Genomic DNA, 18,389 nt, shown 5'->3' on the forward strand with positions numbered 1-18,389 from the left:
TGGGCTGCACCGAAGTGGTTAGGTGTGCCATCATTGAGGAGAGAGAGCTCAAAGTCAGAAGTTGGTTAACCAGAAATCCCCTGATAGAACATGTGGTATTTCCCCTACAGTGTGTGGTGTGTGCTGAAATTGCAAAATAAGAGAAGAAGGTGGTGGGAAGGGCATGGGGGGGGGGGGGGGGGAGGCGGAAGGGAGGGGTTGTCAAATTAAAATAGGCAGTCAACATATGTGCCATGCCTATAGGTAAATAAGCATTGCAAATGTAGACTTCTGGCTTCGTTCACATTCTCGCTGTTACTGCTTCCAGTGTGGTATAGAGGGGAATCTACACCGTGACAATATCTATGCAAACCAACATAGAGACCTCTTCAGATGCTCTCTCAGGGCCTGTATGGTTCCGACAGAAGGCACAGTAACATTGAAGTGCTGGAGAATGGTCATCAGTGAAATTTATTTCTTGGAGAACAACATACTAGTCACTTGTAAGGGTGAAATGACATCTATGAACATTGGTTCTGAATCCTATGGAGTGCAGATATTTAGCACCTTCAGGGACACAAGAGTAGCCTCTTCCCAAGAGTCCTTCATTTTATCCTCTCTCTAGAGGTTCTTAACTCTTACCCACTGTGGAGTATGAACTGAATCTGGAGTGGGCAGCCCCATAGCCCGCAGTACGTTGTTTCTTCAGCCACTGGCTGGTATCAGGTCACTGGTCTGTAGGTTTCTGGAAAGAAGGTTCTGTAGTGTCACCAGTAGATGCCATAAGAAATAGCTGCTTCACCAGATAGAAGCAGGGAATCCCCAAAGAGGAACCATTTACTCAAATACAAGTTGACTAAACTATGAACAAGTTATTCTTACTACAGTACAGCACTGAATATCTATGTCACGGGAGTGGAAGGAGGAAGTCCACGTTCTGTCAATTACCTAACAACAATAGTGGCAAAATTCAATGTCACTTGGATGGGATTTAAGTGGTCTTATTTTTTCCAGGCTTCAAATTATGAGAGGTTATGGGTGACCTTAAAGTCCTGGATTTTACACTCTCTAATTATTGCTGTTTTCAGTCCAAGAACTGGTTTGTGCAGCTCTCCGTGCTACCCTACTCTATGCAAGCCTCTTTATTCCCAAATAACGACTGCAACCTACATCCTTCCAAATCTGCTACAATTTTTATCCTCTAAACATTCCTAAGAAACTAAATTGGTGACCCCTTGATGTTTCATGTACTATCAACCAATCACTTCTTTTGATCAAGTTGTGCCACTAATTTGTCTCCCAAATTCTGTTCATTAGTTACACGATCTACCTACCTAATCTTCAGCATTCTTCCTTATCACCACATGGCTACACTTCAGACAAATACCTTCAGCAAAAGACTTCCTAACACTTAAACCCATATTCAATGTTAACAAATTTGTCTTCTCAAGAAGTGCTTTGCTTGCCATTGCCAGTCTACATTATACGTCCTCTACTTCAGTTGTCATCAGTTATTTCGTTGCCCAAATAGCAAAACTCATCTATTACTTTTAGTTTCTCGTTGCCTAATCTAGTTCCCTAAGCATTGCCCAATTTAATTCAATTACTTTCCATTATCTTTGTTTCACTTTTGTTGATGTTTATCTTATATCCTCCTGTCAATATGCTGTCCATTCCATTCAACTGCTCTTCCAAGACCTTTACTGTCTCAACATACTTACAATGTCATTAGCAAACCTCAAAGTTGCTATTTCTTCTCCCTGAACTTTAATTCCTGCTCCAAATTTTTCTTTTGTTTCCTTTACTGCTTGCTCAATGTACAAATTGAATAACATCTGGGATAAACTACAATCGGGGATAAACTACAACCCTGTCTAACTCCCTTCTCAACCACTGCTTCTGTTTCATGCCCCTCGACTCTTGACTGCTGTCTGGTTTCTATTCAAGTTGTAAATAGTCTTTCACTCCTCGTATTTTGCCCCTGCTACCTTCAGAATTTCCAAGAGTATTCCAGTCAACATTGTAAAAACTCACCCTACATCTATTAATGCTATAAACAAAGGCTTGCCTTACCTATCTTCTAATACAATTTGCAGCGTCAGTATTGCTTCATGTGTTACAACGTTTCTCTGGAATCCAAACATATTTTCCCTGAGGTTGGCTTCTACCAGTTTTTCCATTCTTCTGTGAAGAACTAGTGGTAGCATTTTGCAATCATGACTTATTAAACTAATAGTTTGGTAATACCTGTCGGCATCTGCTTTTTTTTGGAATCTGTATTATTACATTCTTCTTGAAGTCTGAGGGTATTTCACCTATCTCATACACCTTGTTGACTAGATGGAAGAGTTGTCACAGTTGGCTCTTTCAAGACCAACAGTAGTTCTAATGGAATGTCATCTACTTCTGGGGCCTTGTTTCAACTTAGGTGATAACTTACATCTTTCCACAGTGTGGGGAGTATCTTGAGCACCACCCACATCGAGCAATAGACAGCAGATTTCATGGCCATTGCCCGGTGTCCCCAAAGGACCATCACCTACTCTTCAGAGCACAGGGAAGCAACAGCTCAGTCATGAACAGTACATTCCCCGCATAGTCAGTAGGGCTTCCATTGTACGAATAATTTATAGTGTCTACGTGGACTGGGTATCATGTTCGGTATTGTGTAAAATGCTGGACATTGAGTGACCTCATCCACATGTCCTGCACCTAAAAAAACTGGAAGTCAAACTCAGATGTGGGGGACCAAACAAGAGCTAACCAAAATTCATGGTGAAAAGTAAAATGGAAAAGTAATAATCAGTGTCCTAGGAATGGGCTAGCTTGTAACAGAAGTTGTGCTAGAGGTTAAGCATGGAACAAAGAGACACACTGAGTAAGATAATAGGACACGAAACGAAGTGCTGCTCTGGCCTGGGACACAATGTCACATCTGTACACACAGGAGTTATGAACTCCCTAGGAGAGAGTAAAAATAATTATGTTGAATTTAAAAACCATGAAATTAAAATTAGTAGCTCTTAATCAAAAGCCAGATGAAATTTAGGTACATTGAACATGTTCTCAGGGAGCAGGTGAAGTAGTTTTAGAGACATCAGTAGACCCAGAATTTCATCTCCAGCGAAACACACATCACTGCATTAGACATGCATCAAAACATACGGAATGAGAAATATGTAAAACAACTTTGAAAACAATCGAAAAGTAATATTTAAAGAAATAATACAAGTAACAGTGGAATGCTAAGTTGTTACAGTTCTTTTAACATACAACTTTTCCCCTCAAATACTCAAGTGTTAGACTGGCTGTTTATATTTATATGGGTAATCGGCAATAAAGCAGTCACTACCATGGATGCTACAAAAAATTATTAATACAAAGTCAATGATGTAGCTTTATTATGTTCAGTAATTTCATATATTCCAAGAACATGCAGGCGCGTGAACCTACACAAATAAATCAACGTTTAAGGTGTAGACATCGATCCTGTGTAGCCTGTTCAACTACCACCGTGTCATACAGATTTACTATGAGAAACAAGAACAGTTTTTAGTGCATTGTATTAAACAACTGTTTATGTAATTTAACTACTTACAAGAAGTAGAAACAAATCAGCAATGGAAATATTCTAAAACCATCCTGCAGAAATTGACCTACCGGAAGATCCTGAAAAGCTGGTCTATTTCTGAGTCTCCTTGAAACAATGGCTTCTTTGTTGTCATTTCTGCAAATATACATCCAATGGACCATATATCAATTGGACAGGAGTATTTGAGAGAGCCCAGTAAAACTTCAGGAGCTCTATACCAAAGAGTTACAACCTGGAATTAAACACATGAAAAATAGAGTTTGTCCAAGTGTTATCAAGTGATATTAGGTTCAGTACATGTAAAGTGGTCTAGCAGAGCCCACTTCATTATCTTAGAATCTACTGAAATTTTGTATGGAGATGCCCATAAGTTTTATAGGAGATTCCACATATGCTTGTCTTTCAGTACACATTAGTTGATTGTTAGCTCCTTAAGCCATGGCTTTTGAAATTTTGTAACAAAGATGTAAAAGTTTTCATTCTCATTGAAGTGTTGTTTATTAAAGAGCTAAGCAACATCCCTGATATAGACTTGTTCAGTTGTTAGCATGATGTGAGGTAAAGTAATGACAAATATTCAGTGTTCAGACAGAATTACTTCCCGATTTAACTGTCACAGAAAGCTGTTTTTGTAATTTGTTTTGTATCAGTACTTGTGTCATATGCAATATTTAGCTCCAGGCAATGGATGTTTCTTGTAATAATCAGATGCAACAGTCACAATACAAGAGAAGGAAAGTTGCTACTCACCATATAGCGGAGATGCTGAGCTGCGATAGGCACAATAAAAAGATTCACACAATCATGGCTTTTGGCCATAAAGGCCTTTGTCAGTAGTGGACACACACACACACACACACACACACACACACACACACACACACACACACACACACACACACAAGCGCAACTTGCACACACATCTGCAGTCTCAGAGAGCTGAAACTACACTGCTATCAGCAGCACCAGTGCATGATGGGAGTGGCGACTGGGTAGGGGTAAGGAGGAGGCTCGGGCGAGGAGGGGGAGGGATAGTATGGTGGAAGTGGTAGACAGTGAAGTGTTGCAGTTTAGATGGAGGGTAGGAGAGAAGGTGCTGAGCGGAGAGGGGGTAAATAGTGGAAAGGAGAGAAATAAAAATAAAAGAAATTAAAAGACTGGGTGTGGCGGTGAAATGACGGCTGTGTAGTGCTGGCTGGGTGAGGCCAGGGGGGTTACAGGAATGTAGGATGTATTGCAAGGAAAGTTCCCACTTGTGCAATTCACACAAGCTGGTGTTGGTGGGAAGGATCCATACGGCACAGGTTATGAAGCAGTAATTAAGATGAGGGGTATCATGTTTGGCAGCGTGTTCAGCTACAGGGTGGTCCACTTGTTTTTTTTTTTTTTGGCCACAGTTTGTCGGGTGGCCGTTCATGTGGACAGACAGCTTGTTGGTTGTCACGCCTACATAGAATGCAGCACAGTGGTTGCAGCTTAGCTTGTAGATCACATGACTGGTTTCACAGGTAGCCCCGCCTTTGATGTGATAGGTAACGTTGGTGACCAGATTGGAGCAGGTGGGTGGTAGGAGGATGTATGGGACAGGTCTTGCATCTAGGTCTATTACAGGGGTATGAGCCATGAGGTAAGGGATTGGGAGCAGGGATTGTTTAAGGATGAACGAGTATATTGTGTACGTTCGGTGGACGGGACAATACCACAGTAGGAGGGTTGGGAAGGATAGTGGGTAGGACATTTCTCATTTCAGGGCACGACGAGAGGTAGTCGAAACCCTGGCGGAGAATGTAATTCAGTTGCTCCAGTCCCAGATGGTACCGAGTTACGAGGGGAATGCTCCTCTGTGGCCAGACTGCGGTACTTGGTGGTGGGAGACTGGAAAGATAAGGCACGGGAGATTTGTTTTTGTACAATGAAGGGCTCCGAAGTATCTAAGTACTGCAACAGTCACCTAGATATTTAGGCAAAGCTGAATCCTCAAATCTCAAAGGTCATCACTAACATAGTACATTTTACATTCATCAGGAATAGTTTATTTTTCTGTACAGGACTCCATAACATTGCTTTCATATTTTTTCAGATATGCCCATTCACCTTAAGTACTGCAGACACACATTTTCATAAATGGCCATAGAACTTCTTTTTATTTTCAAAGAATGAGTTTGCACCTTACGGGCACGACACTCTCTCATTGACAAGGCTACATCATACTGCATAGAGCAATACTGTATGTACTGTACTTCCAAACAATTCCAATAGATGGCAATGGCATGAAACCACACAATACGAACAAAGAACACGCTAAAACCCAAACCAACACATGCATGACTTGGCGACACACTGGACTTGGCGACACACTGACTTTTTGACATGCGCAAGTGCACTGATTAGGAGAGGGGGGGGGGGGGGGAAGGAAACACCTGCAAATGCATGGCTCCAGGCACACAAAAGTTGAAACTTGTCAAGTGTCAGTCTAGCTAGCCAAAAGCATAGTTGCGCGATGCGTCAGACAGCGCCATGTCAGCCATGAAAATCGGAAAAATTTGTTTGGATAAAGCAGGTTTAGAATAAACGCGATTTGGATAAACAGGAGTTTACTGCATTTGCTAACATACCAAAACAAAAGATGTCAGAGAAAGCAGAGCTGTTTCCAATTAATGAATGAAGGCCTCCGAAGTATGTAAGCACTGCACATTGACAGCTAAGAATTTGTCGAATTCTCTAACAAGTATAGGAAGCTACACACCAACAATAGACGGAATCTGCTTGCCATCTGTGGGTAATACTCTTACAAAACTGACCTATTCAGACTAAACTCTCAATCTCCCCCCCAACACAACTTCACTTCTGCCATCTTTCCACACTCCACAAATGTCCAGCATACTTTGTGGGATTGGCACTCTAAGAACTGTACTGTTTTGAAGCTTTCAATCAGTAAGGGCAGTGCTCTGAAAAATCAAGATTTTGAGTTCGAGTCTTGGCGCAGGACACAGTTCTCATCTCCCATGACATTTCGGATTCTATGCTGTTAAGGGAAAGGGGAGACGAGTTCTAGAATTTGACTTCTTTATATGAAATGATCCATTAAATTATACACAGATTCAAGTAATGCCAATAATACTTTAAAGCAGAAAAGCGAACAGTACACTTTATACCCATCACAGAGTGCTCAGCTGGTTGGAAACTATTACCATACAAAGCACACTTCTTTACCAATGTAGAAGGCAGTGGTGACCCATTACAAGCATTACAAGGTATACAAATGTGAAGAGAAATTAAAATTTAAAATAAACAAATGCATGTAAAATCAAACAATGAGAAACTCCAGGATGGAATGTAACAATATTATAAAAAGGATAATTGCTACTTGGTGAGTAGCTCTATGGTGAGTAGCAACTATCCTTTTCATAATATTGTAAAATGCATGCAAGTTATTTTAAGAGCACTATACCTTCAAATACCAATCCAGCAATGTAAAGTACAGGATGAAAAATAACAATATTGTGGGAAGTATAGATTGCTATTCTCTACAAAGAGAAGGCACCGAGTTGCGGACAGGCACAATGAAAGAGACTGAAAATATATGTACAACTCTTAAGCTTTCCACATGCATACACATGGCCACAGTATCTGGGCATTGGGACCAGACTGCGCCTGTATCTGCAACTATATCTGTATTTGTGCCCAAGATGGACAGCAATCTACTGGGGTGTGTGGTAGAGGTCAGGGCCCTACCGCACCAGAATACCCCGACAGCACTTCGAGCTGCCAGTACATCAACCGGCAGAGCTGGTCTTCAGCTTGCTTACTGTATCTAAAATAGCTACACTTTGTGTGCAACATTTAAATAGAAAAAGAATTCAGAAAAATACAGAAATACATTTTTCAATTACATCAGAATGTCGTGTTAGTGGAGGCATGCTGAGATGAACTAAATGGAGAAGACAACTCTACAGAAAGCCATCTCACTAGAAGAAAAGATGTTTGTGACATTAAGGTCTACTCACTAGCTAATTATTTGTATTTACAGCGATATTTACAATTTTAGTTGCAACTGTAACATGTTCACAGAAGTGCTTTTACAGTATTTATTAATACTTTACTTTAAAATCAATTTCAACATTATAAATAAATGTATTGGGCGAAAGTAGGAAACCACCCTCATTTATTTACATTTTATTTCTTACAAAAATTCAACCACATCTGACTTCTCACATCCATTAGCATCACTTGATCACTTGCTGCAACAGGAGATGTATCTACGCTATTTCCGTCTGAAAGCAGGTTTTGAGGAAAGCATAGTGTTGGGGATTTGTGTTTTACAGTTCTTGGGATTGGAGACGGGCATCAGAAACAGGCTGCAAGGAAATTTAGGCTCAATAATTTCCACATCCTCCAATGGGCCAGTGTCCGGAAAGTGCATTATAATAAGTACATTGAATGTGATTGCTACTTAGAGGGGCATATTCTTTCGAACAGTGTTACATTTATGATGTTCCACATGTCCTACACATTGGTTTTTTAATTCTGGATTTGAACACTACTGAGATAAAAGATTCCAATTTATGATCTCATCTGAATCTCTCCAATAAAAGAGTTGATAAAACTATCCACAGTACTCACATGCATGAAGAAAACTATGTATGGGTGAGTAACAGTTAGCACTTGGCAGCACAACTGGTGTCCTGGTGTAGTACTGGCCTTAAGCAGCTGTGCATTTCACTGGCAGCACTGCCAGGATGGCAGACCTGCTGGCAGAACCTTGCAGCAGCTCCTCTGTTGGCAGTGCTGCCACATTCAGGCAGATGCCACGGGCAGGATGCTCCATTGTGTTCCATACTTGTGTCTGGCATCTCTGCCAGCAGAGCAGCCATAGCATCCCAGTGCAGTGGGGCCTACAGAGGCAGCAAGGAAGTGTGTGTGTGTGTGTGTGTGTGTGTGTGTGTGTGTGTGTGTGTGTGTGTGTGGTGGTGGGGGAGGGGGGGGGGAGTGAGTGCAGTGGGGCCTAAAGAGGCAGCAAGGAAGAGAGAGAGTGTGTGTGTGTGTGTGTGTGTGTGTGTGTGTGTGTGTGTGTGTGTGTGTGTGTGTGTGTGTGTGTGTGTGCGCACGCGCGTGGGGGGGGGGGGGGGGGGGGGGCGAGTTAGCAGGATAGGGTGTAGGAAGTTGCTGTGCTACCTGTAGGAGCATGCAGGGATGATCTGGAGACTGGACAGGACTGGTAAGTCCAGTGTTGGGAGGAAAAGACTAGTGCATTGGTAGGACAGAAAGCATGTGTAGTGCTGGAGTGGGAGCATGGAAATGGACAGAGGGGCAGGCAGGAATAGGAAGCCAGAGACTAGCCAAGGTGAAAGCCAGGAGAGTTATGGCAACAAAGGACAAGTTATACGGAAAGTTCCCACCTGCACAGTTCAGTAAATATGGTGGTGTTAGGAAGAATCCAGATGGCACAGGCTGTGAAGCAATCACTAAAGTGAAGCACATTGTGTTTGGCAGCATGTTCAGCAACTAATTGGTCAAACCCTCTCTTTGCCACAGCTTGATGGTGTTGATTCATGCAGACAGACAGCTTGTTAGTTGTCATGCCCACATGGAAACCAGCACAGTGATTGCAATTTAGTTTGTAGATCACATGACTGCTTTCACATGTGGCCTTGCCTTTGACTGGATAGGAGATACCTGTGACAGGGCAGGAGCGGGTGGTAGTGGAAGGATGCATGGGGCAGGACTTGCACCTAGGTCTATTGCAGGAATACAAGGCATGAGGCAAGGGGTTTGGAGCAGAAGTAAGTACGGACGGACAAGAATACTGCTTAGGATTTGGTGGGTGACAGAATACCACTGTGGGAGGGCTGGGAAGGGCAATAGGAATAATATTCCACGTTTCAGGGCCCAACAAGAGGCAGTTCAAACACTGGAGGAGAATATGAGTCACTTGCTCCACTCCTGAGTGGTACTGAGTCAAGAGGAAATGCTCCTTTGTGACCAGACAGTGGGGAGGTGGTACATGACTGAAGAGAGAAGACATGGGAGACTTGTTTCTGTACAAGGTTGGGTGGAGGCCTCAGTGAAACCTCCGGCACCTTTGGAGGTGGAGTGGTCATCACTACACTGTGGTTTCATAATCACAGGTGGCTAGGCAGTATGGAAGGGAATTCGAAGTAGAGGCATTGCTAATCGTTGGTACGTTTGATATGGATGAAGGTACTGATTTAGCCATCTTTTGAGGTGGATGTCAACATCGAGGAAGGTTGTTTGTTGGGTTGAGTAGGACCAGGTGAAGTGAAAGGTGTTGAGGTTCTGGAAGAATGTGGATAGGGGGTCCTCACCCTTGGTCCAGATCATGAAGATGCCCACAATGAATGTAACCCTGGTGAGTGGTTTGGGATTCTAGGTGGTTAAGAAGGATTACTCTAGAGGACTCAACTGTCAGCATAAGATGGTGCCATATGGTTGCCCACTGCTGTACCACAGATGCTTTTTGTAGGTGATGCCTTCAAAGGAGAGCTAACTATGGGCCAGTGTATGGTTGGTTACGGTAACCAAGAAGTAAGTTGTAGATCTGGAGTCAGTCAGGTGTTGGGAAAGGTAGTGCTCAATATATAGCAGCAAGGCCATGGGCATTGTGGATGTTTGTGCTAGTCACTGTTGATACCATACCCTCTGCACTGTGCCGTGCAGTAAAGGAACAGGAACTGTGTAGAGTCCTGGAGGGAATGATCGTGTCTATCATATAGGAGGGCATGTTGCAGGTAATAGAATGAAGGTGTTGTCCACAAGAGCAAGGATTCTCTTTGAGGCAGCACAGTAACCAGACACAAGGAGGAATACTGGGTGGTTAGTTTTATGGAAAGTAGACGTGTGGGGAGTGGAGGAGAGAAAGACTCAGGGGAAAGGTTCTGGGATGGACCTAATTATTTGAGGAGGGACTGGAGATCTAGCTAGATTTCTGGAATGAGGTCACTGTGGCAAAGTTTGTATGTGGATGTATCCAACAGTTGGTGGAGTCTCAGTTTTTAGGTGGTGGATTGCAGTTCTTGCAGATATAAGGTTGGTTTCCTTGTTGAGGGATTAAGGAATGATAGTGAGGCAAGGTTAGAGGTTACAAAATTCTGTAAAGTTAACAAGGGGAATGTGGGAACAGCGGCGGTGAATCATGGTTAAATGGAGGAGCGAAGTGAGTCGGGTAGGGTTCAATATTGCTTTTGGGTCGAGTCTGGAGGGCTGGTGGAAAAAAATTTTCCACTGTAGGGACTAGGAAAATGTCTTTAACCTCTGAACATAAAACCCCAAGTTCACATTTTTATTACTTTTACAAAAGCTTGAAATCTCGAGTCTAATCGGACAACTCAATAGCAAACCTTTGAAAAAATAAAAACTCTCTCATAAACATTTTGGCACTGATAATTGAATATTCTGCCACTACAGACTATCCAGATCAACATATGTGTTTACTGGTATCCACCTTTGCATATTCCACAATAAAATGCGGGCTCTCAGCCTCTGTCTTATACCATTGTTTAGGCAGTGCTTCCGAAAATCGATGGCTACAGTCGCTCTGAGGTTGACACAGAATTTAGTGAAGAATAATGTGATGTTACTTCACTGGAAACTGATAGTGATGACAGTTTGCCAGGCAACAGACAAATGCTTGGCCGTGGTATGAATAAATACATTTACTGTGCTCCAGCCAGTCCCTCAAACATTTCCATTCCCAGCAAACCATTGTGAAAAAACATGGGTCCACTTTGTATCTACTCAGAAACTAAAAAAATGACAGTTTCGGGATATTTGAGTGAATGTACAGTGCACGAGTACAGTAGTGATCTTATTACTGGTAATCTTCAATATTCCATTGTTTGGTTTTTGCGTAACTGCTTTCCTTCCATACTGCAAACCAGCACTATTTCCATTTGTTACTACTCTGTAGTGCATTACTTCTCCAACTCCAACCCTGCTATCCACCCTCCTCCCTGTCCCATGCCACCTCCTTATCCCTACCACCCACACTAGCAATTGCCTCTCTCTCTCTCTCTCTCTCTCTCTCTCTCTCTCTCTCTCTCTCTCTCTCTCTGTGTGTGTGTGTGTGTGTGTGTGTGTGTGTGTGTGTGTGTGTGTGTGTGTGTGTGTGTGTTTTTTCTACTTCAGAAGAAGGACTTCAAGATTGTATATGCTTGGAGATGGTCATATGTTGGCTTGTAGTAACCTATATAATCAAATTACCCAACACAATCTACAAAAGGTGTCAGTTGAGAATCAATGGTGTCAGCAGTCTAAAGAAGATGCACATGTACGGCATTGTGCAAACCATCACTTACAGTGTACCAAAAGATATAAATGTCAAATTTAATAGTACAAAATTATATTTAGGGTAGTAGCAAATTCTGCTTTGGCAACTAATGTAGTGCACCACTGTAGTGTCAACTAGGAGAGTAAAAATTACCACAGAGTACCATCCAGCAACAAAATATAGGATCGTTGGTTACAAAACAATACTGTTCTGATATTTATTAAAGCAACATTGGATAATGAGGGCTACACGATCATCATCATCATCCAAGCCTTTCTTCAACAGGTCCCAAGGTGCCCAAGAAATGTGCTAGTCCAGCAGGACAATAGTTATGCACATATTTCCTGAGTTACGTAACCACTGTCTCAGTGGGTTCTGAATTACTTACCACTTTCTCAGTGATTTAACTCTGCTCTGAATTAGAAAATCAGTTTTTGGATAATTTTGCTTTCATATCGACTAACTGCTTCTCAAGTATTGGTCCTTACTCCTGACACAGATCCCAGGCGGAGGGAGACCCACTTTTAGTGAGGATGGTAGTAGACAATCTTAGTCTAACCCCCTCATTACATATGGGTCTGAGTGAACAGCCCTTCCTTTTTAACCTTACACAACCTATCCCATTAGTTGCAACAGCTAGGCAGTGTGCAACTTTTACTTTTACAGATATACATCTGCAGTGCTACTCAGTTCGCCTCCTGAGTGCAAATGCCAGCCAGCAGTGCTGTCTCGTATTTGCTACTTTACTACCACTAGTAACGGACATTCTGAAACTTCGCTCTGAAGCCTCCTACCACTTAATACTGGCACATATTTTTCAGATCTGCAATGATAATTAAAACAGTTTAATAATCACATTTGAAACGCCTCTAGTGGTGTTAAATTTTTTGGCACAAAATGGCAAGAAAATATCTGCTAGAAGGGGTGTAGAGTGCCAACTTAAGAATTTTCAAATGAAACCTTGACCTATTTTCTGTTAAGAGCTTATACTTTATAAGATGGTTGGTTGTGGAGTGTAATATAAGAGATTGAGTCACACGCAGTAGTATACAATATGTAGGATTACTGAACATCGTAATACACTCTACTCGTATTAAGAGGTTTTATATTTATATTTATAGTCCTGTCTTTATTTTCAACTTACGCTGATAATTGTTTAGCAACAGTTGAGACAATATAGAAAATTTTTTTGTTCAAAACTTATAAGATGATGCAAACAATTGTTCACGAAGTAAACATATTAATATCTAGTTTAAATGCAAGATGGATAGCCCATTTTATAAAGAATAATTGGAATTGATGAAAAGAATTAAAACAAAGTGGAACTGATTCATTTCCATCATTAGCTATGGAATGTAAACTTAACAGTATTAAAGGCTTTGATGCAAAAATTAAAATTTATGAATTGGCAAAGAAGACTGGCCTACAAGAATCAACAGTCAGAACAGCAATAAAATGCAAAGAAAAAATTCTTAAAGCTGTGAAAAATTCTCAATCTCTGAAATCAAATATCATTCGTAAACATCATGGTGGTATTGCTCACATAGAAACGATGTTAAAATTATGGTGCAATAATCAAGGAGTTAAAAATTGTCCTGTTGATCAGAACATGTTGTGCTTTTAAGCTAAGCTCATTTCTGAGAGATTCAAAGAAATTGGGCAGGCAGCCAAGGTGAAACGTTTAAGCCTAGTAATGGATGGTTTAGCCGATTCACAAGGCACAGCATCACAGAAAGTGGAGAAGCAACAAGCACTAACAAAATGACTGTCACTCTATCCAGATAAACTCAAGGCAATGATAGAATATGCCGGATATACCAGTCGAACCATATTCTACACAGATGAAACTGGTAGGTTCTGGAACAAGATGCCTAAAAGAACTTATCACAAGTCAGTTCAGAGCTCGAAAAGTCCAAGAGCTTCAAAAAATACATCTATAACTGGGCTGCCCACATTTAGAAGTCAAATGCTGAAGCCTGGACAACAGCTTTCCTTTCCGAGGACTGGTTTGGTCATCGCTTCATACATGAAGTCAAATGTCATTGTCAATTAAAACAAATCCCATTTAACATGATGCTATTAATCGATAATGCACCAAGTCTTTCTCCTGTTACTATAATTTCTACCCATGCACGAAAGTTGTATTTTTTACCACAGAATACAACCAGCTTGCTTCAACTGATGGTCCAGGGAGTCATTAAAACATTTAAAGCTTACTACAACAGACAATCGTTTGCGCATCTACATGAACCTATGGCACAAAAGAATGAGCTCTCAGTTGAAGACCTTCAGAAACAATTCAATGTTTTAGATGTTGTGAGAATGAAACTTCAAAAAAAAACTTTAAATAGCATCTGGAAAAAACTGTGTCCTGTTTTTCCACAATGAAACCCAGAGGGGATCAGCACCAGGTCATGATCAAATTGATAACATGATTGAAGAAGTGGTCGATCTTGGCAGACAAATTTAGAGGTGGATCACGATGATGATCCAGAACTGCTAAATTCACACAATCAGGACCTGACAATTCAAGAGCTTATAGTAATATGTGTGCAAAAGCAAAGCATTCAACAACATGATTGTTTAGACCCAGTACAGTCAGAAGATCAAATTATGGTTGCAAACTTTATGGAAGGCCCCAGTTCATAAAAAAATTCAGCAAAAAGAGACTTGAGAGAAATTCCCATTTCTGTAACAAAACGAGGAATAAAAAATTTATTAGGGTGCTACAAGGAAATATTGCAAGAGAAGAGAGAAAATTAAAAAAAAAAATTTACTTCAGACAATGTGGTTAGATTTCACGAAGCATTCTACATCACAATAACTTCGGTTTACAATGTTGCAGTGCATAATACTGTAACTTAATATATTCTGTTGTACTGTCAAACATTTTGTGAAACATATTTCTTCCAAATTACATTGTTTTCTTTAGTGTCTGGTCCCAATTGAACATAATTTGTATGCATTTATATGCAAAATTGAACACCAACTTAAGCAAATTCTACTTACACAGTTATCGCTAAGCCCTACCTATCGTGTATGTCCAGGGCATTACTATATAAACAATATAAACGTGTTTTCTGCTTAGTGTAATGTCATGCTTCAATAATTTTGTGTAAGTTTTTCTGATAACAGCAACACTAAGTACCAAGTATTGTTGAGATTATAAAGGCGATCATGGCTGCGACTGGAGAAAATGAGTCGGTCAGTCAGAGAACTAGCATGTCGATCAGTCGGGAGGGCTGTTAAGTTTGGTTTGTGTGAATAAAAGAAGAACTATAAGAGAAATAAGTTTTATCAAGACATTTTGTTAAGCAAAATCCTCACAACAATATCAGAATATGAAAAAATTCTAGTCACCTCAGGGCTTCTGTAGCTGACACAAATATTTAAACATGACTAACAATCTTCAACACCTCCAATTTAACCAGATAAGCATAGATTAACATAACCTTGTACTGCAAACCTATCATTTTGTAAGGACCACAACATTAAGATGTGGATAATGTAAATAAATATTTTTGACTTGAAATTTTTACTTAATACTCACATACCAAATATTGTGAATAGCAGCACAACAAGAGGGATCTTTATATATCACTTTTAGAAGGATCACTTTCTTTGTGCAGTGTTACTCTAATTAATACTAATTATACAGACTTAGCAAAGTATTCCCTTTGCAAGCCTGACAACTTACTTCGTGAGTATATACTCTGAGTGGGACGCCATAAGCACGCCCTAATCCAAAATCAGCTACTTTAATGACTCCATTTGGTCCTACAAGTAAATTCTGTGGTTTCAGATCTCTATGCAGTATTCGGCGTTTGTGGCAATACAGCACAGCCAATGTGATCTGAAAAACAAAATTTCAGATAAGAATTTTTGGCAAACACTTTTATATTATCTCTAATGACAAATGGCAAACTGCATCTCTGCAGAAAAAACTTCACAACACTTTATGAGCGAACTGGCGGTTTTATAGGCCAGAATCAGTATGGGCAATGTGGGACCTATTTTTGGCTTAACTCGTCATAAGAGGCATTGGTCATGAACTGTCCCTTGAATCCCATACAGTTTATACAAAATTGATATTTAACCCTTTTAAGTAGACAGTGAAAATAAATGAAATGACTGGTTAAATCCTGAAGGATTAATGATGGTGACTAAACAAGAAAGTTATATTTTAAACTACGTCAATGTTTATTTAATAATGTCCATGTATGTGTGTGATGGCCTAACACAAAATGCAGTTTCAAAATGGGGGGAGGGGGGGTGCAGGGTGCAGGGGGGGGGGGGGGGGGGGGGGGGGGGGGGAAGAATCCAGTTTGAGTAGGACTCATTCACCAAGGGTTCCACAAAGACTTAATTATATATATTGACAGTTCACTCATCCTGGGAATAGATAGTCTCCATGATTTTTGCCTGTTATCAACATCGATATTGGCAAGATATTGATCCAGGAAATTCTAAGATTTTTGAGAATGTTTTAGTTTTCATTTTGAAGTCTGATAACAAATGACACAAGAAATTACTTTGTGTGATATAATTACAAATTAACAATTTTCAGATATTTGTTCCTTTAGTTGCACTGTGAAACCTTTCTTCCTGGAAAATTTCATGATTCTAGGCCAACAAGAAGTTTTGATGACTGAGTTTATGAGTATCAAAATTGTGACAAAAGGCTTATCTTTTGACTGCATTGACTTACTAGCTTCAATTTTTTTTGGGCGTTGCTAATGGACCATAGATCTTATTATGCAATAAATTTCAGCTTGATACATCAACCTGTTCCTTAGAAAACTGGTTTTTAATAGACAGACGGACAGACAGATATAACAAAGTGATCCTACAAGGGTTCCATTTTTACCGACTGAGATAAGGAACCCTAAAAATGATGTGTACTACAAGTACACCATCAAACAAACACATGAGTGAGCAAAGTTAATTTAACTGTACATTAATTCATAAAAATTTTACAGCAAAGATTCAAAACCTGAAAGTGTAATTGACCTCTATCAATTGTGATGTAAACTTAAGTTTTGTTATCCTGAATATAAATAGCAACTGCAGCAATAATTATAGTTTACAGCTGCCTAAATTCTGTAATTGAAGTTGAAGCTTCTGGTACGGTCGTGCAAAACCAGTCACTGAAAACAGAGTCAAATAAGGCAAGTTCAGTGAAAAGTTAAGTCTAAGCATTCACAAAATTATTTGACATCTAACGAAAAGCTTAAGTATTTAACCCAGGTGGCCGACTGGCCACACAATCACACAAAGGAGACGCCAACAATCACCTCATACACAAAGACTACCAACAGAACAGCACATACACCATACAGCTTGCCCTTACATACTTTCCATGATGTGACACTACTAAATCCAAGTTGAGACAAATATTGAGCACTATTCCTATACAAAGATAACTGCATAAATGCCAAACATTACATTACAGCTAAATTCATTGCAGTCATTTTATGACCACATATTAAAAATAATACCAAAGTATTAGAAAAATTATAAACAAAGTCCATGAAAAATGCTTACATGGGGTTTTGCAATGTGAAACTTATTAAAAATTACAAACACACATGAAATGGTATATTGAGGTTACTCATACACTAACAAGATTACGAAAGGATCTGGGAAACTTGCGTTACCCTCCGACTACATGTAACTGTGGAAGATTTTTAGTACTGGCACACCTGCATATTAACTTCTAATAAAACCTTCTGTACTTCTTTATACACATGTACTACTTGAAAAGTAGCTTCTTGTCGTGTTTACCGACGTCGTCAGATTTCATTTTATACTCCTTATGACTGCCCCAGTAGTTCAGTTTTTATTGATTTTTATAACCAATTATAATTAAAGCAATTTCAATTCCTTAATATTAATCTTAGAATTATGCTTGAAGTTGCAATGAGCCTGTCTCAGCACAGATCTTTCTGGTGTTTAATTTTGCTGCTATCACATTTGCAGGAGCTTAACAGTTATAGTTGACAATATAACATTTCTCTTTCATTTCAATCACCTTCGCCTCTCTTCAGCCTTTAGCAAAGTGCACGCATTGAAAAAAAAAAAAAAAAAAAAAAAACCCACACCCTGGCCCTCACCCACAGTCCGCCTGCATTTCTTGCCAGGTTGGCCAGTAGTCATGAACTATCAGAACACTCGCCCCTCTCTCTCGCATTTTGAGCCGGCATCTCGTAATGTCGCATTATGAAAGTGGTTACTCAGCCAACAGCAATATAGAAAATAGCTTCTCTCTATTCTGATAGCATGATAACTAATATTCAAAAAGTTAATGAATAGAAACACCACTGGGTACTGAGGAGAGTAAATGACATTCAGATTCCTAACATACATTCAATGTTATTTATTTGATTTTCAAACAACTCGCACACGTTGTTGTTGTTGTTGTTGTGGTCTTCAGTCCTGAGACTGGTTTGATGCAGCTCTCCATGCTACTCTATCCTGTGCAAGCTTCTTCATCTCCCAGTACCTACTGCAACCTACATCCTTCTGAATCTG

The 18,389-nt window shown here is 40.1% G+C and overlaps 1 protein-coding gene across 1 annotated transcript in view; it reads right to left on the reverse strand.

The window, feature by feature from the left end:
• Positions 1–18,389, reverse strand: part of LOC124800508 (cyclin-dependent kinase 1-like) — a 46,294-nt gene that overhangs the window by 9,969 nt on the left and 17,936 nt on the right. Inside the window, exons 4-5 of the mRNA XM_047263000.1 lie at positions 15,556–15,711; positions 3,640–3,803 (exon numbers count right to left, since the gene is read on the reverse strand). Of these exons, the coding sequence (XP_047118956.1) occupies positions 3,640–3,803; positions 15,556–15,711 (320 nt within the window). The remainder of the gene's footprint in view (positions 1–3,639; positions 3,804–15,555; positions 15,712–18,389) is intronic.

The sequence above is a fragment of the Schistocerca piceifrons genome, chromosome 1 (genome assembly GCF_021461385.2).
Source record: "Schistocerca piceifrons isolate TAMUIC-IGC-003096 chromosome 1, iqSchPice1.1, whole genome shotgun sequence".
Lineage (NCBI taxonomy): Eukaryota > Metazoa > Arthropoda > Insecta > Orthoptera > Acrididae > Schistocerca > Schistocerca piceifrons.